Source organism: Lates calcarifer, linkage group LG1 (genome assembly GCF_001640805.2).
Source record: "Lates calcarifer isolate ASB-BC8 linkage group LG1, TLL_Latcal_v3, whole genome shotgun sequence".
Lineage (NCBI taxonomy): Eukaryota > Metazoa > Chordata > Actinopteri > Centropomidae > Lates > Lates calcarifer.
The window spans coordinates 14,889,894-14,916,683 of NC_066833.1; the positions used below are offsets into that span (position 1 = coordinate 14,889,894).

At 40.0% G+C, this 26,790-nt stretch overlaps 2 protein-coding genes across 14 annotated transcripts in view; one reads left to right on the top strand and one right to left on the bottom strand.

Moving 5' to 3' along the window:
* The first annotated feature begins 356 nt into the window (after positions 1–356).
* Positions 357–17,517, top strand: si:dkeyp-118h9.7 (sacsin). Its single transcript, XM_018671920.2, has 8 exons — positions 357–494; positions 1,761–1,806; positions 2,161–2,248; positions 2,641–2,752; positions 3,382–3,528; positions 3,644–5,075; positions 5,498–5,586; positions 5,704–17,517. Exons 2-8 carry the CDS (start codon positions 1,778–1,780, stop codon positions 16,620–16,622), a joined length of 12,816 nt encoding a protein of 4,271 aa, XP_018527436.1. The 5' UTR covers positions 357–494; positions 1,761–1,777; the 3' UTR covers positions 16,623–17,517.
* Positions 17,518–18,225: 708 nt separating this feature from the next.
* dip2a (disco-interacting protein 2 homolog A) overlaps positions 18,226–26,790 on the bottom strand; it is a 75,487-nt gene continuing 66,922 nt past the window's right edge. For 8 of the 13 annotated variants that reach the window (XM_051070647.1, XM_051070634.1, XM_051070626.1 and 5 more), the window contains 15 exons: positions 26,603–26,683; positions 26,231–26,348; positions 25,883–26,004; positions 25,548–25,659; positions 25,306–25,415; positions 24,779–24,909; positions 24,498–24,666; positions 23,925–24,095; positions 23,344–23,373; positions 21,907–21,968; positions 21,558–21,615; positions 21,369–21,443; positions 20,812–20,986; positions 20,498–20,621; positions 18,226–20,359 (listed from right to left, as the gene is read on the bottom strand). In XM_051070647.1, the coding sequence (XP_050926604.1) occupies positions 20,107–20,359; positions 20,498–20,621; positions 20,812–20,986; positions 21,369–21,443; positions 21,558–21,615; positions 21,907–21,968; positions 23,344–23,373; positions 23,925–24,095; positions 24,498–24,666; positions 24,779–24,909; positions 25,306–25,415; positions 25,548–25,659; positions 25,883–26,004; positions 26,231–26,348; positions 26,603–26,683 (1,791 nt within the window). In that variant the 3' untranslated portion in view covers positions 18,226–20,106. The remainder of the gene's footprint in view (positions 20,360–20,497; positions 20,622–20,811; positions 20,987–21,368; positions 21,444–21,557; positions 21,616–21,906; positions 21,969–23,343; positions 23,374–23,924; positions 24,096–24,497; positions 24,667–24,778; positions 24,910–25,305; positions 25,416–25,547; positions 25,660–25,882; positions 26,005–26,230; positions 26,349–26,602; positions 26,684–26,790) is intronic. The other 5 variants (XM_018671932.2, XM_018671933.2, XM_018671931.2 and 2 more) reach the window with 1 other exon arrangement.

The following is a 26,790-nucleotide window of genomic DNA, read 5'->3' on the forward strand; positions in this document are numbered from 1 at the left end:
GAATAAGTGCCGTACATGGTTTAATGTGGAGGCAGAAAACTAATGAGGAGAACACGGCAGTCAAACTGTTGATCATCATCAATAAATGATTTAGCAGCCCTATATTAAACTTGTGTTTTCACATAAGCATCAGAGATGTGATGGTGTATTTCTGTGGTTAGGTTTTTGCTACTGTTATCGGGTTATCTAAAGTTAAGATGCGCAAAAATAATGTAACTTCCTTGTTACTTGGAATAGTTTCGTTTCATTTGAGTAGCCAAAAGAAACGATCTCTGAAACACTGAATTTGCTGACCGTTAGGTTTCGTTTAGCACAAAATGACACTTCACTTTAGTCATAAACGAAACTCACAAGCAACAATGCGACTGACATAGTACGTGTTGTGGTGGGGTTGGATATCGCCGGCGTTTATATACAGCACAACTGATACAGCATCATTCATTTTTACTTTGCAACAGCGGTAGTGATGCGACCCATCGACAAACATGACTGAGGTACTGTCTTCTTACTGTGTTTTTACTACTGCATGTGTCATTAATCTGCACTTCGCATAGGACAGTATGGGCAATATTTATATAATATAAGGAAGTATTTTATAGTATATCATTAATATAACGGAAATTAAAATGCAGTATGAGAAAAAATTAATGCCAGAGGAAGTGGGAAATTAATTTCCTTATTTTCTCGAATCTTATTCTTACACCAATTCCTCTTCTGTCTTCTTTATCTCTGTATGTATTAATGTTTGCTCATGTTCTTTATTCCTGCATTTATTTGGTCTATTTCCTGGTTTGGTGTTTGGCCCCTCCCAGTCCCAAACTGCAGATGCACGAGAGTTGAGAAAATGGTTCAGTAAATGTTTAGAATGATCATTTATTTACTGAACCTTTCTCTTAACTTAGGTTTCAGTCTTAAAGTCAGAGCTCTCTGACTGTATGATTCATGCCTGACTGCCTGCTTGGATGCCAGGCTGGTGTATTATGAAGAAAAAAATCAATTTATCAGCTGATTGATAAAACTGGACTTTCCTGTTCACTGGAACAGGTTTTAGTCCTAGAGTTTGGAAAAGCCTAAACACTGCTAATGTTTGTTTTTTAGGAGTCCAAAGGCCCATGTAAGCCCATGTATGCAATCTGGATGTGAAAGCAGAACCAGATTTAGAACTGGGTTGATGTATCAGAGACCCTTTTCTGGGTTTTAATGCTCAAAAAACCTGCTATGACCAACAGTCAGATTACAAATATAAACAAACTGTTAATATCATTAGAAAAGATTACTTAGTTCTTATCTTTGTTTGTGTAGTAAAAGTTATGCTATAGTATAAATCCGTTAACACCTGTGCATTTGTAGTGTCGGTCTGAATATACATGCTGTATATATAGGATGTATACAGGATGTAAATTATTCCTATACCCTTTTCCACTTCTGTATCAATTCTCAGATTTTTATTTCTTTTCTCATTACGTAGCACACATGGTGTTGCTAACACAGGGTTAGTGTTTTGACATGGCTAGAAAACACTTTGATGTTGCTGCTGTTTTTTTTTTTTTTTTTTTTTTTTTTTTAGCTTTGTAAAGCATTAAAACAAATATTCAGTGGTACTGATGTATGAGTTGTTTTATGTAAACAGAGTCTCCTGTTTGAAGTGCTAAGGCCTTCAGCTTTGTATTAATTCACAGTTATTGCCAGTGTGACTAGACTGATTTCAATTGAGTTTGATGTGGTGGTGCATCTGTTTCAATATGCTGACTCTCTTACAGCATCCAGCCCAAGAAAGATGAGTCTGAGGACAAAGAAAAAATCTCGGTGAGTTTCAGCTGTATCTGTTTTTACATTCATGTGCTGACTCATTACAGGAAGAGGTGGAGCACCTGTTGTTTCTCTTGAATATTGATTGCAATTAAACTGTGTCCTGTTTTGACAAGAGTTATGCACTGCAGCAGTATCCGAGTTACAAACTGTTTCTTCAGAAACTCATGAAGTAATGTTATCCTAAGCATGGTGAAACATATAAAACAAATATACGGTGTGTGCTGGTCAGACTTAACTAAACCTAACCAATTCTAATCCCGGATCTTCCCTAAGTACTTCAGGAGGACTCACTCAGTGTTGTTTTGAATTTTAATTCTACTTTGTCTCTAATTCTGCTCCCTTGTTTAGAACGTCCTTTGGGGCAACAGCACCACCCTTCATTGACTACCTGAAAGATATTCTACGTCGATATCCAGATGGTGGGCAAATTTTGAAGGTTGGTACAATGCTCATTTGTTAAATACTGGTTATAATATGTAACATTTCATATTTTCAAATTGGTACACAACCTATTTATAGCAATATTATTTAGATCTTTCTTATGCACACCTGGGATTTTTTATAACCAGCATGGCAGCTCAACATTCTGTTTAATATTTTGAATCCTAAAAACAGTTTTTATTTGATTTACAGATATTCTGGCTAACAATTATGAAACAGGTGGGCTGAGGGTATGCAGGGGCTTTAACTATACTGATTCATATAACCAAGACCTTGAGCTTGCCACAGTAGCAGTACTCCAAGGGTACATGGGAATCCTTAAGTGTTTAGTCTTTAGCTTTAGTTTGCTAAGCTCTGTTCATGGTTATGATTTTTTTTTGTCAACAGGAGCTGATTCAAAATGCAGATGATGCTCAAGCCACAGAAGTGGTTTTCATCCATGATGAGAGAACCTATGGGACCAAAAACCTTTGGACTGATGAACTGGGAAAATACCAAGGTGTGTAGGATGTTCAGAGAATAGTAATGTTCTGTGTCGTTATCAACATCAGTCATGCTGTATTATTCAACAAAAATACTGTACTAACATATTTATATAAAAATGAATAAAAGAGCAAATAGCAGGTAGCTTGATGACACAGTTTGTTCAGTCGCCCAGCAAATTGGTTCAGTACTCAACTGTTGTGTGCGTTTACCACTACAATCTTGTTTTTGTCAGGTCGTTTTCTGGCAACCCAACACAAACTTGCTTCTCATGATCTTTTGATAAGATGGCATTAGAGTCTGATATACTAATAATTTTTTCAATGTTTGTTGCTGGTTATATTTACACTAGATAGTGGTAACAACATTAGCCAAAAGGCCCCAGCATTGATGCACTATTATTAAGAAAAGTTAATGTGCAGCTGTTTTAGTCAGCTGTTGACAATGTTGAGAACTTGGCAGAAATTGGCTTGTGTCTGCTGATTATATGTTTACAACCTCAGCCTCTTAAACATTTTTACCTCATTCAGTTTATGTCGGGTTGACTTCAAAATAAGCAGTTAGAGAGACACCAGAGAGAATTAATGCATTAACCTAGTGCCATAAGCACTTTTCTTGGGAACTAATTGTTTTGTTTTCACAAAGGTCATGCCCTCTATGCCTACAACAATGCTGCATTCACTGATGATGACTGGGAGGGAATTCAGATGGCAGGGAGGAGTGTCAAGCGCAATGATCCAAACAAAGTTGGGAGGTTTGGAATCGGCTTCAACTCTGTTTACCACACAACAGGTGATACTATGTACAGTCACCACGCGTATGCCTAATAGCCTGCAATAAAAGTATTAGTCCTTAGAGAACATACATAGTAAATTAATGGCACAATATCTGTTTGCTTTATACACAGATGTGCCAAGTATATTCAGTTCAGGCCACCTTGGCTTGATGGACCCCCAAGAAAAAATTTTTGGAGAAAGAAATGGAGGTTTTCTGTGGTCTTTGGATGATGCAGAACACCAAGAAGCTCTGATGACCATGCATGATCAGTTCCAGCCTTTTCGAGATATAGTTTCACTTGTTAGCGGACAAGAGTGGTCAAAAGTTGTCATGGAGGATCAGCACTTTGATGGGACAATTTTCAGATTCCCTTTGCGCAACGAGTCATCAGAAATTTCAGATAATCTATATGACTCTGATAAGGTGGTTGAGCTTTTTGAAAGCTTCATTGCAGATGCAGACTTAAGCCTCCTGTTCCTCAAAAATGTGATCTCTGTGTCATTGATACACATTAATGCACATGGCACAGTTAACACCAGACTTGAGGTGAAATCCTCAATCCCCAGAGATGTCATTTTGGAGTCTGAGGACAAGTCAGTCATTGAGGGTTCAACAAGGTTCAAACTGATAACCCTGAACTCAGATGTCCACAAAAAAACAAAGTGGCTTCTGACAACATGTACCATGAAAGAAGGCAATGTAGAAAATCTTGACTCACTTGCAAAAAAGTTAAGCTTTTACCCTCAAGTTGACTTGGCATTCCCTTGTGGTGAGAAGAAAGACTGCAGTGAGAGTAGACTGAGCTGCTTTCTCCCCCTCCCAAACAATGAATCCAACAAGACAGGACTCCCTGTTTACGTCAACGCATGCTTTGGTCTGACAGATAACAGACGACACATCAAGTGGCAAGAGGAAGACCAGAAACATGATGAGCATGCTGTGTGGAATGAACTGCTGATAAAGGAGGTGCTCCCACAGGCATACCTCATGATCATTCAAGATGCCATCAAACTTGCCCAACAATCTATTCTCCCCGTCCCTTCCGTGTATGATCTGTGGCCAGATATCTCCCAGGTACAGCACAAAGACAAATGGCATGTTGTTGCCCTGGATGTTCTTCATCTCTTATTCAGACAGAATGTGGCTATCCTTTCTCTTGCCAAAGATGAAAGAAAGTTCATCACTCCATCAGAGGCTGTGTTCCCCTGTAATAGTCCAACAAGCCCTAACATATTGGCTGCCATTAAAAGGACTTTGGTTTCCTGTGGAGAAAATCTTGTCATGTTACCAGGTAGTGTTGCAAGAGCTATAGAAGAGGTCTGTCCATACTTCAACACCCTTAAACATGTGACTCCAACTTTCTTAAGGGACATTCTCCGTAGGACTGGCGTGCATAACATCTCTAAAGAGGACAGACTCTGTATTTTAGAGTACATTTTGAGTGATGGAAAGTACAGAGAACTTGAGGGTCTTCAACTGCTTCCACTCAACAATGGCGCTTTCAGAGCTTTCACAAACAGAGAGGAGGACACTGCCTTAATTGACAGCAGTGAATTTCCAAGGTAGGTAATTTTTTTATTCTCTTGGTATATATGTTTTACTCCTAAAGATCTTGGAAATAAAGGGGATCTTTTCATGACAAAACATGACAAAAAATACATTACATTTCATTTGGTTTCTGTTGTCTTACACTTTGTTGTACACAAGCAAAACTATCACTGTTGATGAGTAATCAAATTGTGAACCAAACAATGTGTTCTGTGCCAAAGTTCAAAGTCATTCACAGGCTGTAAGCCACAACTTCAGCTTTAAAAGTAGATAATGATAGGATGGATAATGCTGACTTGTTTGGAAAGTTTTCTAGCCTCAAATAATGATCCATAATCTCTGTGAAGATCTAGAAGAACTTGATTTGTACACTAAAATGATATGCATATGTCCTAGTTTTTGTTTAATTAACAAACTTTTGAACTTCTTTGTGCAGAACCTTGCTGCCATGCTGCAAACACCTCTTCATCCCAGATGATCTCAGTCCAGCCTGCAAAACCCACCTGAAAGAACTGGCCAGAAAAAGTAGGAATGTCAATTTATAGCATACATTTAAAAGTTAGTTGTATCTGTCATCTGTTATGTTTTCACGGTACATCTACATATATTTATACATATATTTTTCACAAATCTGTGTTTCAGGTTTATTCAACGTCTTCAACATTGATGCAGACCATGTGGCTGAATATACCAGGAGGTATTTGCCACAGGACTGGAAGCAGACGAGGCCAGGGCTTGTTACCTGGGACATCAGCAGCAATCAGCATCCACCTTTAGACTGGCTCCAAGAATTCTGGAAATTTCTCAGCACTCACTTCAAAGAGTTAAGTCGTTTCACTGGAATACCATTAATACCAGTCAGTCCTCTGTCTGTCAGTCAGGCTGTATCACTAGCACAGCTACAACGAAACACAACCCTTATTTTTCAGGAAAGCAAACAGGTTAGCTTGCCAGATCATATAGCTCAGTTGGTGAACAAAGCTGGTGGCACAGTGGTGAGAGGGAACAAGTGGCTCCAGCATGTAGACTTAGACTCTTATGTGCTGTGCCCATCTCCAAGGAGCATTGTTAAAGTGTTAGTAAATTTAGATTCTCAACATCTCATCAGAGAACTCAAGATGGCCTCTCACAGAGAACGAGAAGAACTGAAAGATTATCTCTCTCATCTGGATTCTCTCTCAAAGTGTGAGAAAGATTTACTCTCAAAGTTACCTCTGTTTCAAACCATGAAAGGATCATGGGTTGCCGCTCAATCAAAACGGGCTGTGCTTCTAACTTCTGGCCAGACAGTACCAACAGAGCTCCCTATGCCTGATTCAGTTGTGCAATGTGCTACTGAGGCTGACCACAGACTGTTACAGCTGCTCAAAATTAATCTCTTGACTACAGCTGAAGCAGCCAATCTCCTCATTGACTGCATTGAAAAAGGGTCTTGCAGTAAAGAGGACACTGAGAAAATCATGACTTGGATTTTACAGCATGGTAATATCCTTTTCCCTCAGAATCAGACCTTAAAATGCAGATGTAAGGACTTGTGCTTTATTCAAGTGAATGGAGAGCTGAAAAAGGCTTCAAGCTTTTTTGATCCACGGATTCAAACTTTTAAAGTCATTTTTGAGTCAGACTTCTTCCCCCCAACTCTGTACTCTCACACATCACAGATGCTTGAAAGCCTCACAGATCTTGGATTACTAAATAAAGAAGTAGATCTGTTGCCAGAGCATTTGTTACATGCTGCCAAACTGATTGACAAACTGCATGTTGACTCTCAAACTGAGGCTTTCAGAAGAGCTCAGGTGCTCTTGAAAATGTTGGATGCTAATAATCTGCTGTCAAAGTTTTCTGATGAGCAGTTTCAGAGCCTGAAAATGCTCAAATGGGTCCCATGTGATAAACCTGATAATAACAAATCTCAGGAAAGTTATTTCTTCTGCCCTGATGAAATAAGACATTCTGTGTTCAAGGACATTGTTGGGCATGTAATGCCTCTGGTAGGAGAGCTCAGTGACAGAGTTAGCAACCAACTTGGCCTCAAACGCCAACCTCCACCTGAAAAAGTGATCGAGAATTTGTCAGTCTTGACATCAAAAGCACAGAAAATGGCTGATCCTAACACAGATATGGATTTCAAAAGGGAGCTACATAGCATTTACAGACACATGCAAGACCACATCTCTGACTTTGAAACAGTGATAAACAGAGAAACACGCTGGCTGTGGTGCCACAACCAGTTTGTTGCACCAAAAGATCTGGTCCTTCACTACCCACATTACCTAGACCTGAGCTCTTATGTGGGGAAGGTGCCAAATGAATTTCTTCCGTACAAGAAGTTGCTCCAGCATTTTGGCCTGAGGACATCGCTTTTAGATGAAGAAACTGTTGACATTCTTCATTCTATCCAGCAAAACATTGAAGTAAGGCAACAGCCATTTGCAAATTCCTCTGAGGTAAAAGTGTCAATAGAAATTCTTAACTGGCTGTGGAGAGAGAAAAAGACAGGTCAGGATGACATTCCAGTGCCAGTCATTGTAGGAGATGAACAATATACGCTGAAACCACGGTCAGCTGCAGTCTTCTGTGATGTAAGTAAAATTGGGTTGAAAGAGCTTGAGTGTAGTCAGGAAGGAATTTACATCCTACACGAGGAAATCCCAAAAGCAACTGCTGAATGGTTGAACATTCGATTTCTCAGGAACTACATCCTCCAGCCAGAGTTAGTGGGAATAACACAGTGTGGGCAATCTGAGCCAATAACAACAAGGATTAAAAACATTCTTAAAGAATATGATGAAGAAAGTGACATCTTCAAAGAGCTCATTCAAAATGCAGAAGATGCTGGGGCAGAGGCCTGTAAATTCTTGGTGGATTTCAGAGTACATCGATATGCCCCTGAAAGCCTCATTGACCCTGACATGGGCCTTTGTCAAGGACCTTGTCTTTGGGCTTTTAATAATGAACAGTTCACAGATGAAGATTGGGCAAATATTGTCAGAGTTGGCTCTGCCTCAAAAGAAAACAAGTTGGAAAAAATTGGAAAGTTTGGACTTGGATTCAATACTGTGTATCATGTGACAGATGTTCCCTCCATCCTTAGTAGCAACACTCTTCTCATACTTGATCCAAATGTAACTCACCTTAAAACACACATCAGACACAAAACAAATCCTGGAATCAAGCTTGATCTTTCTCAGCAGCACCTTTTTAATTGTTTTCCTGGTCAGTTTGGACCGTATGAACACATTTTTGATTGTAATTTCACCAAACAAAGTCCTCCTGAATCCTATCCGGGCACTCTGATCAAACTACCTTTTCGAACTGAAGAAGAAGCTCTCAAGTCAGAAATAAGCACAAAGGTGTATCACAAACACAATATCATCACTTTTCAACAGCAGTTCACTATGAATTCACAGACCCACCTGCTTTTTCTGAAGAACATCAATGCATTATCTCTACAAAGTATCTCAAACAATGTATCAACTCCTCCAAGAGATGACGAAATAGAAACCATCCTCACTGTCTCCAAAACCACTGTGAGTACAATGAGGATTCCTGATGAAACGTTTGAGTTGAAGCAGCATCACGCTGAGAAGTCGCTAATGAAACTTGATAGAAAATGCAAAGAAGTAATTGACTGCAGCACTGTCAGTATTGTCCAAATCACTACTCAGCAGTCTGGTGTAACTGAAGTCCAGTCCTGGCTCCTGTACAACTGTTTTGGGACACATCAGTCATTGAAAATGGCCCTTCAAGAAAACAAGCAAGTTAAGTTCTCTTTGCCCATCGGGGGGATTGCTGTGCCTTTGCAAAATGATCCAGAAACTGGGAAACTGACCCCATTACAAACAGATCTGGTTGGACAGGCATTTTGTTTCCTTCCTCTTTCCATTCACACAGGTCTGCCAGTCAATGTAAACGGAACATTTGCTGTGACAAGCAACCGAAAAGGCCTGTGGGAGAGTGGAGTGAAACATGACTGGAACAAAGCTCTTCTTCAGGATCCTATAGTGACAGCATATGTTACTACACTCTTGGCACTAAAGAAAATATCTGACAACAAGCAGCTAGAAACCTACTGTTATCACACCTTTTGGCCTGACAGAGAAAAAGTGACTGAAACTTTCAAGCCTTTAGTGGATGTGTTTTACTCCACCCTTGCCCAGCATCTGGGCCCAGAGCTCTTCAGTGATGGAGAACATTGGTGCTCAATGAACAGTGCCATATTTCTAGATGAGAGCATTGAAGAGGATCAAGACATCAGTGCACTTGCAGTGCAGGTGTGCAAGAAATATATAAAACCACCCAACCATGTTGTTCCTCTTCCACCGTGGCTGAGGAATAGCTTCAAAAAGGCAGGCCTAAAAAAGGTTTTACAGGACAGAACATGGAACTGGGATAAGTTTTACCAAGAAATAGTCTTTGACAATCTTGGCACCATGGACCCTGTGAGTAGAGATACTCTTGTGCTGCATGCTATTGACCTTAAAATCAAAGAAATTGACAGTCTGCTGGTGTGCCATCCATGCATCCCCACGACAGGTGGACAGCTCCAGTATATCAAGAAACTTGTGAATCCATCAGGGAAAGCAGCCTGTCTTTTTGAACCAGACGAAGGGCGCTTGCTTTGTGGAACCAAAAATGACTTTTGCTCCCCCAAAAGGATTCAGCGCTTGATGGAACTTGGAATGGCAAGTGATCATCTCCCTTTGGAAGACATCACAGAGAAAGCAGGCACAATCACCAAAACCTGGAGCACTGACAGAAAGAAAGCGTATGAGCAGTTGAACTGCCTTCTTGAACTTATGAAATATCACATGTGTGATGAAGATTCTCTCCACTGGGAAACACTGAGGATGACTGAATTTCTTCCAGCATTTTCACCAGGCGACACAAAAATGGAAAGAGCTGTAACACTTCGAAGACCTACTGATGTTTCTAGTGACAAATGCTCCCTGCTCGTTAACATGACACAACCTGTGCTGGATCATACCAATCTGAAAATACACAACACTGATCCAGTCCTACAAATTTTGGGAGTTCATGACAGTCCAAGGCCTGAGACAGTGCTTCAGCAGCTGCAAGAAGCATGTAAGCAATCTCAGTCCACTGACAGATCCATGCTTCACAAAATAGCATATGAATGCTATAGGTTTCTAGACCAGTGGCTCAGAAATTTTGGGAATTCCACTTTCATTTCCAAGTGGGCAAATTCATTCCCATTCGTCCTTGTTGGCAGTACATTTGTAAATGTGAACTGTGTAGCTGAAAATGAACAGTTTGAAGCAAAACCCTACCTCCATTTGCTTCCATCTGCCTTCACAAGTTTCAGAAAGCTCTGGGAAAGTGTAGGTGTAGAAAAAAGTTTTACCATCAGCCAGTTTCTAACTGTGCTCCAGGACTTGCACTGTCGACATGGAAACAAGCCCCTGCCAAAGAGAGATCTTTTGATGTGCCTCACAATTTTAAACAAAGGGATATTTGAGGCCAAAGAGAAAACAACAGGTGACTGTCTGATGCCCAATGTACATGGTGTTTTACAACCTGCAAGTGAGCTGTTTTACAATGACAGTCCATGGATGCCAGTGGCTCCAGGGATCACATTATGTCATGAAAATATCCCACGTGTTATGGCTCGCCACTTTGGAATCAAAACAACCAGGCACCATACGCTACAAAACCACATAATTGAGAACATTTCACCATTTGCTTTTCAGTTTGAACAGCAGGAGAAACTAACGGTTCGAATCCAAAACATCATCTCAGCATATCCATCAAAGAAGGATATCCTTAAAGAGTTAATCCAAAATGCTGATGATGCAGAGGCAACAGAAATTCACTTTGTTTGGGACAAACGACAGCATGGCAAAGAAAAAACATTTGGGAAGAAATGGAACCAGCTGCAGGGTCCAGCACTGTGTGTGTTCAACAACAAAGTGTTTTCTGATGCTGACCTGGCTGGCATTCAACAGTTGGGAGAAGGAGGAAAGCGTAACATCCCAGGGAAGACAGGAAAATACGGAATTGGATTCAACTCTGTTTACCATGTCACTGACTGCCCCTCAATTCTCACTGGAGATAAATTACTGTGCATTTCTGATCCCAATCAAAAATACATAGAAAGTCCTTCAGACAAATCACCAACTGGCATTGGCTATAAACTAGCTGAGACTTTCAAGAACATGTACATGGATGTCTACAAATCCTTTCTTCCAGACAGATTTCCTCTTAAGGACGGCACCATGTTCAGATTACCACTGAGAATGGGTACCATTGCAAACAGCTCTAAAATATCACAGCAGGGAGTCAGTGACCATGACATGAGAGAACTGTGCTCTGCCCTCTCTGAAGATCCTGAGGGACTAATTCTGTTTCTGAAAAACATCTGCAAAATACAAGTCCATGAAATCAGTGAACATTCGGGAAAACTCCAGACCATCTTTGTAGTGGAAAAAAGTCTACCTGTGACCAGCAGAGAACAAAAAGATGCTTTTGTAAAACTTCAACAAAATGCAATACAGTCTGACAAAACAGTAACACCACACAAAGCCATTTATGGAGCTGTGATTTCAACCTCAGATAAAAGACAAAGTAAATGGATCATTGCAGAACAGTTTGGCAGTGACAGAAGGGAAATAATATCAGACAAACATCCTCAAGCAGCAGTAGCAGCACGTGTGAGTTCAAAAGACCAAATGGATGTTAATGGTGCAGCCTTTTGTTCACTTCCTTTGCCAGGAAAAACTGGGCTACCAGTGCATATCAATGCAAACTTTGAGATAGATTCTTCCAGGAGGAGCCTTTGGAAAGAAGATGGACAAAGTCTGAAAACTGAGTGGAATGAATCATTGAAACAGAGTGTCATTGCTCCACTGTATGCAGATCTCCTTCATTACATCAGCCGTAACATTCCTGACAAGAAAGATTCTCTTTCATGTATCAACTTATTCCTCAGTAAATCATACTTGTGTTTTTGGCCAAATGTGTCAAAAGATGTTGATCAGGATTGGCATGGAATGATACATGAGGTATACAGATCAATCAAAGAGAGGGGCCTTAATGTGATTCCAGTGATAAGGAGCTCAATGCGTATGATTGCTGGCAGAGAATTTAAAGAATACTCTTTTGACTGGTGTGACATCAGAGAAACTGAAACAACAAAGGCACCTTACCTGACACATTCAGAAAATGATGAGATGTATCCCATTTTGGAAGATCTTGGAATGAAATTGGTTCCTTTTTCCTTTAAAATGCAAAAAGTTTGGGGAAGTTTCATATCTGCTGGTGTTGAACTGAAAGATGTGAGTCCTTCAACTGTGCGGACTTTCCTGAGAGAAAAACCTCTCAATGACCCAGCCCAAACAAATGAGGCATTACCCCTGCCCATAACTGCCACTCTGATCAGGGATGAAAAAAGATGTTCAAAGCTCTTGAGTTTCTGCTTAGGAGATTTCTCCTTGAAAAACGTCACCAAGGACAATTCCAGTGTACTCAATGGGCTTCCACTTCTTCTCACAAGAGATAAAGTTTTGAGTGTGTTTAACTCCAAATCTCCCAAGCTGGTGTCAGACTATGCCAGTCTGTTCTTTGGCTATGAGGATCAATTTGCAGATTTTCAGATTAAAAAGGAAGATATGGATATTCTACATACTTCTAAGCTCATCAAAAAACTGACAGTTCGCTGTGCAGAGAAATATCTGAGGCCATTAATTCAGCATCTTCTTCAGAGCTGTGAAGTCGATCCACACAGTGGTCTCCATGTCCCAAATGAGACAATGCTGAAGTGGTTGAAATCACTTTGGAAGTTCTTAACAAGTCAAATTAAAACTGCAATATCTCCTCATGATAAAGAAAGTCTGATGCTGAATGATGTGAGGCAGCTCTTCAGTGACTGCTGCATTTTACCAGTTGTGTGTCCAAGGTTAAACAACATGCACTTCCTGCAAACAATGAAAGACATGTCAAGTGTGATTCAGTTCACCTCAGACAGAGACATATCAGGCATCCTCTTCAAACTTGGTTTTATGAAGCTCAACAATGTATTCTTCTCTGAGATACATGTAGATCGACAGGAACATTTACTTCTACACCCTGAACTTATGGATGTGAATGATAAAAGCTCTGTGTTGGACCAGGTTTGTAACATTAACCACTCAGAGTTTTCTCAGCTTTCCAAAAATGAGGCGAAAGAACTTCAGAGCTTCCTGCAGTCTGGCGTATCCAAGGCCAAAGACAGTCAAGAATATCAGAGAAAACTCAAGTCCTTGCCATTATTTGAAACAACAAGTGGTGAGAGAGTGAGGATTGATGGACCAAAAGAGGTATTTATCCTCAACAGCACATATTCAGGGATATTTCCAGATTTGTTCATCCTGCCCGACAGCAACAGTATTTTTCTCAAAAACACTCTTGTGAACTACAGTCTGTCAGAAACTCTTAACATTCAGATCCTGACTGATCTGTGGTATTTCATGAAGTTCATTCTGCCTGTTGTACACAGACTCACAGAAAGGCAGATGCTTGACTGCTTTAAGCTCTTACTGTCACTGCAACATCATTCCAATTATTCAGAGTGTAAGGACAAAATCATCTCATCAGTGAAGACAGTGAAACTGATTCGCAGTTCTCAAGGCAGATTGGAGATGGCATCATACTATTTTGATGACAGTGTTGAGCTATACAAGAAAATGTTGCCTCCAGAGAGATTTGTGCCTGAGAAATTTTGGACTGAGATTTGTGAAGGAGATCTAAAAACCACAAGACTATCAAAAGAACTGCTCAGAGAGCTTGGAATGAAGCATGTTGTTTCAAAAGGAGAGATAATAAACTTTGCATACCAGTTAGAGTCAGAAGCAATAGGAAACACTCAACTTCAAGAGCTGAAACAGAAATCATTGTTTCTTTTCAAAACCGCCTTAAATAAAGTGAGTAATAACAAAGAGAGAAAGTTGCTGGAGAGTATAGCTGATATCAAGTTCATTTTTCCTGTGACAATTCGAGAAGAACTGTGCAACTATCATCAACCATTTGCCACTGAGAGAACTGCTGTTAAAATCAGAGGCTCGTTGATGGAAATAAATCCTAAGGATCAAGAATTAATTTGGTCTTCAATGCCAATAATACATTTACCAGTTTATCAGTCTCCGGAGCTTATGAAAATGATGAAAGATGCAGGTGCTCATGAACAGCCGCCTCCACAATATGTAATTAACAATATGAGCAACATCTGTCAGTCCCCCTGTGGAAATGACAAGTTGATTGCAACCCGTGCCAATGTGTTTCGAAGTTCCTACGCCTACCTGCAAGCAGAAGGGTTTGAAGGACAGCCATTGGCGGGTCTTCCTGTTGTGTTGGTTGAAAAAGACAAAGAGCTTGTGAGGACTGATGACACATGTCTTTCACTCCCCCATGACCGAGAGTTCAGACCATATTTGTACCAGATTCCTCCACGGGATGTTATTTTCGCAGAGTTCTTCAAGAAAATTGGTGTTAAGGAGAAACCTACTGCAGTGCAGTATTGTAATGTTCTGGCAGCAGTTTATGCTGATTCTCATGATAAACCACAACTAAACCCAAACCAACAGAAAACAGTGGAACGTGCTGTTGAGCAGTTGTTTAAGTTAATCAGAGCTGAAGGAAACCAGTTGCTTGTTGATGTCAAGACTTTATATCTTCCTGCAGTAGATGGCAAATTATACCCATCATGCACACTGTACTACAATGACACAGTGTTTGAGATCAGACGGTTAGAGGAAGCACTGAAGAATAATAAATACCTGTTACTTGAGAAACTCAGTAGATGTCATCTTGGCAATGACATCTATGAGCATAATCGGTTGCTGAAATTGCTGCCTCTGAAATTTCAGCCCAAAATGCTATCCCAGTTGACGGAGGAGAGAGTAGTGGAATTACACTTGCAGCTTTGTGAGCTTGGGACTGATTGTGAATTTAGTGGATGGTTTGATCAACACTTGTCCTCAGCAGCATTCAGATATGGACTAATTTGTCTTATAAGAGAGGAATCTCAAGGGAAAATCACGCAGGAAGATGCCACTGACATGTGTGAGAAGATTTTTGGTAGTATTCAGATTGTCTGCTGCAAAAGCCTGGAAACAACACTGTGGTTGAACAAACAGCCACTACACAAAACTGCTACTGAAACTGATGTTTTTGTCAAACGAGGGCAACAAGGCTGCATATTTTACCTAAAACACAGTGATGATATCACAGGTCCTAAGGTAATAAATGAAGTCACTATGACACTGACTAAGGAGATTAATGCTCTTTTGAATAACAGAATTACATCAACTCACCTCCCAGTCCTCGGACAACTTCTTATGTGTGACTGTCTTCCAGATGTTCAAAAAACTCTGGCTAAGAATGGAATACATGACAGTGCTGAAACAGAAAGCTCCTGTCACAAACCAGCAGCCCCTGGGACAGACATACCAGAGGAATGGCATGATTCCTTAGACATGAACATGCTCAATAACTTTGAAGAGGGGGAATATGTTGGTTACAGCACTAACAAGAAGTATATTTTTGCAGTTATTGTTGAAGAGTTGCCTGGGAACTCTGGACAATACTCATGGAGATACAAAGTAGATATTGGAGAGGATGAGCCAATTGAAGTGAGTTGTCTTGACCTTTTTCAGTTTAAAAGGGAAAGGAAGCCAAAACCTGAAGAGACAAGTTGCTCATCTGCTAAAGCTCCTTGCATGGAGCTGGTGCCACTAGGTGAACCGCATTCTTCCCAATCATCAACAGCAAGTTCCTCATCTGCAAGATCCTCACCAGCCTCTGTTGACGAAGCTAAAAGGGAAATTGACAAATGTTTGGCAGAGATCTGGATTCTTCCTGAGGAAGAGAGGAATAAGGCAATCAAGCGACTCTACCTTAGATGGCATCCTGACAAAAATCCTGACTGCGAGTTTCTTGCCACTGAGGCGTTCAAATACTTGCAGAATCGAATTGATGAGCTCAGCAAAGGCAGAGGCACTGGCAAAACTGCAGGTTCATCCTGTCCAAGGAGAAATTCAAATTTCAGAGATTTCTACCAGCAATGGGATCAGGAGGCCAGGCATCACAGAAAAAGTCGAGAGAGATTTAGAGGCTTCCATTCCTACAACTTTTGGACCCATAATAGAAACGTGCCTAGGCCAGACAGAGAGGAGGCCCAGCGCTGGTGTAGACAGGCTCGCTGTGATCTCAATGCAGCTTACAAAGACAGAGGTGGGGGGAGCACAGAATGGTGTCTGTTCAAAGTCCACCAAGCAGTGGAAAAGTCTCTCATTGCTGCAGAGTATAGAAGATGTGGTAAACGTCCCAGCAGCAGCTCCATTTCAGCCCTTGCTGCACAAGTTTCCCTCTATAATGTCCAACTGAGAATTCTGCCACAAATTATACAAAATCTGAAGATGCTGGGAGTGGATGCCAAAAAGACTCAGTATCCTAACTTCCATCCATATCCCCACATTCCAAATGGACAGTTCAAATCAGAGAACGAGATGCAAGCACTGACCAAAGCATCTGAGCTTCTTAGTGCAGTAGAGGCATATGTGAATTAGGGATTCAAGACAGACATGTCATGCTGGCAGAGTCAATTTAAGATTTTTTTTTTCATTTTATTTCATTTAATTTAAAGATATTTTCTACACCATATGGTGATATTGAAATACTATGATAAACAACTGTATAATTTGTTTAACGGGACAAATGTAAGCATGTTATGACATGATATGTTATGAAAATGTAAATATCAATGCATTTTATGCATTGTTTTAGACATTTATGACTACTCACTGAGGAGTAATGTAGACAGTGTATGACTTTTATTAAATTCAAACGTCAATGATATTTTAGCAACGCTGTGAAAATGTATGACTATTCATTGAAAACCAGTGTAATCACTGTACAACTTTATGTTCTTTTAGCATTTATAACTACTCACTTTTATCATTATATGACTCTTATGAAAGTGCAAATTTTTACATTTTTTTTTTCAATATTGTTAACTTTAATGACCACTCACTGAGGAGTAATGTAATCAGTGTATGACTTCATTATTACATTCAAATGTCAAAGAAATTTTGGACATTTCTGATTCTACATTGAAGATCAGTGTAATCACTGTTTGTTCTTTTACCATTTATAACTACTCACTGTTGTTGTATTATTTTTATAAAAGTGCAAGTATCTATCTTTTTTTTTTTACTCAATATTGTAAACATTTCTGACAATACATTGAAGGTAATATAATCACTGTACAACTTTGTTATGTTCTTTCAGCATTTATAACTACTCATTTTTATCATATGATTGTTATGAAAGTGCAGATATCAATGTTTTTTTTAAATATTGTAAACATTTATGACTATTCTTTGAGAACCAGTGTTATTACCTTTTACCTTTTGAAATTAAAAAATTTAAAATAATGAAGTTCAATAAAAGACAGAACAACAATTCCTGTTTCATGTTTTTAAATACCATAGTAAAATGTGGTCGGGGTAAATGACAAGTTTGGAATTATTACTCTTTATGATTCTAGTCTGTTTGTCTTTGGTAAGTGAGGCATGTGATAGTGATTGCATTAGATGTGATAAAGCTAAATTTTACACTGTATGTGTGCACCTGTGCAATCTTCTGCACCACCACTAGGTTTGTTTTTCTATTTCTTACTTCATATTTATCATTTACAGTATTCTTGCTCAATATGCAGAACAGGTCCTCTAATGAGGTTGTAACTCACCTGTTATTTGAGGTAGATTTTATCATGTAGGCTGGAGTAACAGAAATTTTCAGTCATATTTTATCTACACAAGTTGCTTCCCTGTTGCATTACATTAATTAAGAACCACAAAGAAACACCTGTTATATATGGCTGGTTAAACTGTCATCTGCCGGCCAATTAGAATAGAGAATCGAGTCCACTGACATCATGTAATTTAACTCTGCCCACCTTCAACCTGAGCAGTGGTCTAATCAGCCACTGAACACACCTGTAAATGTGCAAGAAGCTTGAACTGAAACTGACCAGAAATATCTGTTCACTGGGACCTCAAATTGTAGTATACAGAGAAAAAAAGAATTGAGATACTGAAAGAAACTTGACCCAATTTGAAATATTCTTGTTTGACAGGACACCTGGATGCTCAGTTGCTACTTCAGACATTTCAAGTTAAAAGCACTTTTTTATTCATTAAGAAATCATGTTATGAAAATAATGACAACTAACCATATATCAGACAAATGTATCTTTCCATATGTCAACAACAAAAGTTTGCTCTGGAGGACGTGACATCTCAGCAGTCACCAGAGCATAACTGTCTTCTCCTTGTGCTCTAAGTGTGCTTTGTCTCATCCGGGAAGTGGCCAGTTCTTTCACACTATAAAAACATTTACGAGGCTTTTTGTGTCTCTTCTCCATGTCCAAACATGAGAATCCATTTCAAATAATTTTTGTTGGTGAGAGAGAAGTTTACATACATATCAGATTCAGTCTTTTTTTTTTTTGTTATACTTCCTGTCAACTCCATCTATGAATAATTTACACAAAACCTGTACATACTTACAGCAGGCTGGAACCTGTTTCTGAAGGGATGCGCACATAGAAAAAAGAAGCAACATACAGTGAAGTGAATCTTTACAAAGTAATAAGATGGGATGCTATGATGTCACGAGCATATTAGATGCTTGACTCATACATGACATGCAGCTCACAACATTTTTCAACTCTCATTCAACCTTGTAACTTGAAATGAGGCAATGACATTCTGCATCAAACCCACACCGACTACAACTTCTTCCAGTCTTTTGCTATAAAACACACATTCAACAAAACTGACAACAAGGACAGACATTATAAAAAAATACTTAAGGAGTAGGTGTGTGTTTGTAATGGCTGATGTTAGGACCAAGTTTATTCACCTTAGCCAAAAAGATGAAAGACTTTGGGTGCAATAATAGCAGGATTTACTCTACTAACCCCCTTCTGCATATTCCTTTCCTATCCAACAGCTGATAAACTTCACAAAATTAAGTTAAACAGGAGCTGGGTCAGGAACAGGTGTCTGAAGAAACACTTAAGGCTTAATTCATATCATTTGACACGCTGCTAATAGTAAGCAACGATTATACTCCTCACTATCTCATGACTTTGAATGACAGGTTCTTATGTCTGCAGTCATTCAAAGCGACATCTTTCACATCACTGATATTGCATTTTGTTCAGATAAAGCAATAACTATATTACACATTTTAGATTTACAAAAGAACAAGATTTAGTCAAATCACATTATTTCTAAGCCTTTTGTTACTGACACTACAAACTAAAGCACTACTGCTGGAATGAGCAACAAATAACACTAACTGCCCCTTCTCCAACACCACTGCTGTGTGCTTCTTTGTCAATGCAATAACATTATCTGAACTGGTGCCCTCCACAGATGTAATCACAATGCTTGTGGAGTATAATTTTTCTACGACAAGCATGTGACCTGTGGTGGCACATAAAACATGTTAGAGCTTGTTTGAAACAAGTCTAGGGTACTGGCGTCAGTCCTGTTCTATGGCACAAGTGTATGGCAAACAGATCTAACATTCATCCTTTTGGAGACTGACAAAGTAAATTATGTTAATGGCACAGTGTAGTATTAAACTTTAACCACCTGCTGTACTGCTATCAGATATCCTGGGTTTAAGGAGTCAGAAGTTCTGTCAAACATACAAAACTGACTTTAACAAAATCAAAATGCCCTTTAAAACAGTATCTGTTGAGGCAAAAAATCACAGGAAGAAACAGACATGAGGTTTATGTCAGTCATATATCTGTTGGAATTTCTCTCCCATTTTGTTTTAAATTATCTGTATCCACATTTCTTTTATATTGTACTTCCCCTCTGTGACCTAAAAGAAGAGGGCAGCTCACTCTCTTTCAACAGAAGCCACAACAACACGGGGCCCACGACTGTTAGAAGCTCCGTATGTATTGTCCTGCCGTCTCCTATAGTGTGATAAGCCACAAGAAGGGGTGACCCTCCTGCAGCAGGGCCTTCACATGTTGTAAGCTACGTATATGGGGTCCAGCTGGTCGGCCAGGAATCCATCTCTGAGGTGCATGCGTTGCTTCTCCCCTCTAGAGTTGATGGGGATGACGCCGGGGTCAACCACCACCACCACCCCTACGATGAGGTAGTGCTCCTCCAGGACAACGTTGGTGACCAGGGCCACCAGGTCCAGAGCCTCCTGCTCAGATCCCTCCAGCTCCACAACCACCACAAGGAGGTTGGTCCAAGTGAACACCGCACTGGACAGAGGAGGTGGTGGAAGGAAAGACAAATCACAAGAAGAAACGGAAGGAAATGTTACACATAGTCAGAGGACATAATAAGTCAGAGGACATAAAGGTGATAGTAGTGATGTATAACTGATGTAAATTTCTTACCATTCAGCTATGCTCTTATGAGAACGGATAACAGAAGTCTCAATGTCAATTGGGTGATACCTCATTCCCCTCAGCTCCAGAGTCTCATCAAGAGAGCCCACTACATAGAGGGCGTCATGGCGCTCTGAAGCATATACACACACAGTCACAGACTTGTCAGTATAAATCTAATGAGTTAAAGTAATCACGATTTGAAGTGATGTCAGAGAGAAAATGAAGAGGTAGAAAATATCTCAAAATCAAAGTGTGCTATAAGTCATGCAGTGACTATATATATATATATATATAGTATAGCGAGCACTGATGGTTCTCACCTCCACTGGCATCAGTCAGCTCAGTGCGCCGCAGGAAGCCCAGGTATCCCGTCCTCGCCCAGACAGTCTGAGTGTCGCCAAAGCTGAGCTTGGTGTTGAAGTGGTCTGCATGCAGTGCCTCCTCCCCATAGACTGTGTAGTAACCTGTGGCATTGTGAGGACTGCTCACCCAGATCTATTAACATAGTGTCAAATAAAACAGAATATTATAGACATAATAAAAGTTGATGTTATGGTATGGCAGATCAGTTGTATTGGATTACATTAGATTTTGCAGGTGATGAAATTAAATGGCCAGTGAGTCTATATATTACAGTAAAGAGAATTAATGTATTGAGTGGTCTTCATTACAGATGACCTCAACTGTTGTTTCTGTTCATCAAGATTTAATGGCAGTGACTGGTTTTAATGTTAATCTCCTACCTTAACTACGAAAACTGTATTTCTCATTTAAATGAAAGACAACAGGTCACTGCAGAAAGCTGACCATAACCTGATTACTCAAGTCCATATAAATACAACAACTGTAGGTGAAACAAGTTTACGTCATGACTTACCTCTCCTAGATGAGAGTCTCCCAAGGGTCCTTTAGTCTCTGTATTTGCAATGATCACTTTCACTCCTGGAAGGATCTACAGCAGCAGGCAACCATTTGTCAGATTTACAGAAGAGATAAGCAATCCTTTTGCAGCATTAAGTCACAGTTGTTGATGGTATTTTAAGAGCATGTTTACATGACGCCGTACCTTGCCAGACTCCATCAGTGGCAAACTGTGTGGTGACCCTCTCTCAACAAGGCGAACCCTGAGGAAGATGCAAATAAAAGGATATCATATCTTCACTTTCATTACATATTTTTAAAAAAAAAGAGTGGACAAAGCTTTTTAGTTGATGTAAACGTCTAAATTCATAAGAAAATTTAAAGGAAGATAATCAAAATGGAGATGAACAACAATGGCAACAATTACTTCATAGGCTAGGAAATGATCTACTAGCATTATAACTGCACGATGTGTTAGACTGTCTGCACATGTCAACTTCTTATGTCAAAGAAAACTCAAATGGTGATAATGCTGCAATGGGGTCTTCGCCCACCTATCGTGTCGTAGAGCTCTCATGTCCACATAAACAGTGGTGGGGTCTGGTCCAGCTGTACCCTGGAGAAAACCAAACATGATACGAGTCAATTATGTAACTCATACTACCCTGACATTAATAAATGCTGTATGTTGCCTGAGTGGAGGGGGGGTGGAAGCTGCTTATGATACAGCTGTTGACAAAGCAGGGGGCAGCCAGAAGCCAACCAGCCAGGCTACAATAGTTAGGGATTTGGCAAAACTCAACCATGTAGCCACAGACACTGTGAGTACCTGCAGGGTTAAATTCACCTGCTCTACTGCTCCCAGTTTGTTTTCATACAAGTGTGAGAAATGTGGGAAAAACTACAGTGCCACTTATTACAAGAAATTATAAAAGAACCATAGTTTATTTCCTTCAAATGTTTATCTTATGTAACAAAAAAGGCAAACAAATGTCAGAAAACTTCTAACTCAGCATCATTTGTTTTGATTAAATGTCCATAACTCTGCCACGCAGCTGAATGCTAATTGAACCATTTCTCATGTGCTAATTCTGGTTGACTGATATTGATTCTTTCTGCTTTGGGAATTGTCATCATTACTGCTATAAGCCTTGGTCACAACACATTATATTTTCCATCGCTCCTCTGCCAGTGGATAGCCAGAGCACAAGATAGCAATGAGTCGCTGTATGGTCGTCTGTGAGGTCAAAGCCAAACACAGAGCGGCCTGATTGATGAGCCGGGGGCGGTACATCAAGCCAAGCAGAGGTTTCAGCAACAGAGCTTTTTTTTTGGAAAACATAAACGAGACTCAATCCAGAGATTAGTCTTTGCCATAAAACCAAAGCCAACAGTCTGATTAGCCTAGATATACGTGCATCAATCACTTCTGTTGACACACACATGTTGACAAAACTAGTAGTAGTAGTATTTGTTAATGAGGAGTTTGATTCTTAAGTGAAAAAAAATTAACAATTTGAAGGAAGAAAAAGTAAAAGTAAAGTAACTGAAAAACTATTGGTGTAAGGAGAGAGGGTAATCGTGAGAATATTCAATTCATAAATACCTGAATAATTAATTATTCTGTCAGATATAACTAACACAAAAACTGGGCGTGCTAAATTGTTGGAAATGAAGATTAGAATATTGGGATTGTCAAAAAAAACATGAAATGGCACTCTTCAATTAAATCTTCCCAAAATAAATGCATCACAGCACTGTTCATGCTGCTAGCTCATGGTATAATGTATTGTAATAGCATGAAGCCGAAGCTTGTCAGAGAAAAAGAAAACCAAGAAAAAAAAAAGTCGCTGAATTAAGGTTAAGCATGTTCAAATATCATGCAAGATAAACAACAAACACACACATAAACACCCAGACGCAGACACACACGCACACACAGACCCAGCGGCAGCCCAATGAGCAAAACAGCCACTCACATCCCACAGTACCTGCTCAGCCAGTTTCCCTAACCTGTTGGGCTGACGGGACAGGGCAGGACAGATAAATAAAGATATATGCATTTATATATGTGGACATGCACACATACACAACAAACACTCACGCATACACACAAAAATCACCACGGATTGGAGAAACAAATAAAACAGAACACTGAAGGGCCACAAGAGGAAAGTGCCACCGGGGAGCAGATCTGTGCATCATTCAAAAATCTTATATCTGTGGAACCTCAAAAACTGACAAAACTAAAAGTCAATATCAATAGTAACATCAGATTGTATGTTAGTTGAATAATTAAAACAGAAAGCAAAATGAAACGTGACATTTCATACTTTATTCCTTTAACCTGAAAAAGAACCTTCCCATGTTTTCTCCCTTTACCTCAGATCAGTTGATGAATTTCATTTTTTATGTATTTTTTACTGGCTCATTACCAGGTGAACTGTGAACTTGCTTCTGTTATATTATTTGTATACACAATCCTGTGTTTCTCATAAATTTCATCATGGACTCTGGACCTCTCCATCCTCCTCCTCCTCCTCTTCCTCTTCGTCCTTCAACAGCTGCTTACCTGCAAACAGATCGCTACATTCACCCTGCAGCCAAAGGTGGTGCTGACGGCGCGTGGTGAAAGCCCCAAGTCCTTGAAGATCTTTGAGAAGGACTGAGTAAGTGCTATGCGTGGCCTCTCCTCTGCTACCACCATGCATGTGCGCACACAAGACAGGTTCACATTTCGCAGCTGGAGATGGAGACAAGAAGAGTTGTATAAACAAAAAATAAAAACAGTAATAAGAACAGTCATTTCTTTCTCAATTTGCAACGATGATCGTGGGAGTTACATGTTAACTAGGAGCTGACTGAAGAAATTTAATGACTTCATTTTCATATTAATAGGACTTTTTTATTGGACAGACTCTACTCATTAAACAACAGACATGATTTGTAAAAAAATCCCAATCTCAAGTGCTGCTCACAGATAGCGAGGAGTGAAGTGTTTTGTCTGGATAATCACAGGATTGTGGCAACAGAACCACAGGGAAAAGAAGCGAGTGAAGAAAAACACTTAAATTTTGTAAAAGAAATGGTCGCTGTTGGTTTCTTCCCCAGTGATGCAATTATTCAGCTAAGGAGACAAACTGACCCGCAGTGCTTCTGTCTGTGAACCCAGGCCCTTGGTGCACATCTCCATGACTGAATATGAGCAGAAGGTGACTCGCACTTTGTACTGGCTGACTGCAGCAAGCCAGAGAGATGCGTTGCTCTCCAGTTCCAGAGGGGGAACCAAGATCGACTGGTGGCCTGAGTACACACTGAAACAGAAACAGATATTCAGAGTAGGAACACAGAGCCACTAACGCAGGCTTTTTAACTCTTCAGATATTATTTTTGGTTTCACTCATTTGTTAAGAGTTGCTGGTTTACCTGCACAGGCACCAGAGAGCAAAGCCGAGGCCGCAGTAAGGGTCCAGACAGATGGCGATCTGCCGTGATGGGTAGAGTTCACACTGCAATTTGATGGAACGACACAAGGCACTGGTGGCAGCGTGAGACATCTAGAGGAGATGATGTGACAAACAGACATGAATTATGTATTAAAAGTTATCATTCCTGGAGTAAAATTCAACTTTAAAATAACACTTTGAACTTTTCTTGATCCATTGTTTCACACATGCACACCTCAGCAGTGTGTACAACAAACCAGTCTTTGGACAACCTCCAGCTGGAGACTAAATGTGCTGAGGTTTCCCCAGTCTAAACACTATGTTTTGCATTTTGCCTGTAATGATGGTAACTATATCATTTTTTTCATGATCCCTATCTCCTGAAAATGAAAGGTAAAATAATAAGATCGATTAACATTGTGCTATCAGGGATAAAGAAAGGAAGGTAACATTCCAGCATGATAGCTGTGTGTTCATCTATTGATCAGTGCATCTCCTTCAACATACTTTGACTCCCGCTAGGATGCCTGTTGTGGACACACTGAAGTCCAGGTAAGCTAACATCTCTGGGGTTGGGGGCTTGTACATCTGGGGACTCTTCTTCCTGGGGAGGTCATCTGGAAAACAAACAGAGGGAGAGGAGAGTTTTTAACTGCAGTCACACAAGTCAAAGATCACACCCTTTCTATACCTACACAAGAACATAAACTGAAGACCTTGGTGTGTTTACATGTGTTTACAGAATTTACCTGTGTCCATCACCATGGGCCAGCTTTTGATGTCCACAGCAGCAGCAGCCTCTTTGGATTTCAGCAGCTTCATTATTGCTTGGGTGGTCAGGATACACACCGACTTACTGACCTTTAACACACAGATACTGCAGTATTACTACATATGCAATATTACTTTAACTGTTTACACAATTTGCTGTTAGAAAGAAAAGCAACCCTCACAGAGCAGAGCTTTATATAATTATATATATTTTATTGTATATATATTCACCAGCTTTGATGATTGTATATTAACTGTGGAACAAGGAATTAAATGGGCTTTTCAATGCAGGTCAGCAGACTCTGTGTGTTACCTCAACAATCATCTTGACGGTGGGCAGGGTGGTGGCCAGGTTCTGGGGGTGTGGGGGTCTGACAGTGACTGGCACACAGCCAGCGTACAGGCAGCCATAGAAGGTGGCAATCAGGTCAATTCCTGCAGATAAATATTTATACTTAACAGGGATTCACATTTTACACCTTGTAGCTGATGACATTATTCAACAATGGAGTAACAGTAAAATAAACAATAAGACAACAATATTAAGAACTTAATCGTAAGCCTCTGATCTCTGTTGGTGTGTGATTATGATTAACCAACAACTGAAGGAAGGGACAGTGAAGACAGAACTGGACAAGGACAAAGCAGCAGCACTTCTTACCTGGCGGGTAGACAAGTGCTACATGGTCTCCAGTATTTAGGCGCCCCATCAAAGCTGCAGCCACTCGCTCTGCTCGCTTGTGCAGCTGCAGACAGGAAGCTGTGCTAGCCACTGTGCCCTGAAAAGCAAAAGATAAGACACAGCTATTTATCTAACAGATATAACAATATAAGTTCATGGATGGGCAGTCTTTATCATTTGTAGGTTTAATTAATCCACAATACCTTGATTTGTCAGGTATTAAATTAACTGTATTAGCAAAAAACATCACAACTACAAACTCTTTTCTCCCATTTGGTGATGTATTTAATTTGATCTGTATCACCTCTCTTGATTCAATTCATGGTAAAGAAATAGTGAACAAAAAACTACCTTAGCATTGAGAACAAGGAACAGAGAATGGTCGGGTGTAGCCTGAGCTCTCCACTGTAGCACATCCTGTATGTAAAGGAACTATAGGAGAGAGACAGAAACACAGGTTTAATTACAGAGGAATCAAGGTTACACACAGCAAAGTCAGACAGACTGAGACAATGATGACTCATTAAAGAAATGGTGTA

Coding starts and splice junctions, on each gene's coding strand:
- si:dkeyp-118h9.7 (XM_018671920.2), top strand. CDS start 1,778: ATGAGTCTGAGGACAAAGAAAAAATCTCG. Junction 2,753..3,381: donor TGAACTGGGAAAATACCAAG/GTGTGTAGGATG, acceptor GTTTTCACAAAG/GTCATGCCCTCTATGCCTAC. Junction 5,076..5,497: donor GACAGCAGTGAATTTCCAAG/GTAGGTAATTTT, acceptor TTCTTTGTGCAG/AACCTTGCTGCCATGCTGCA.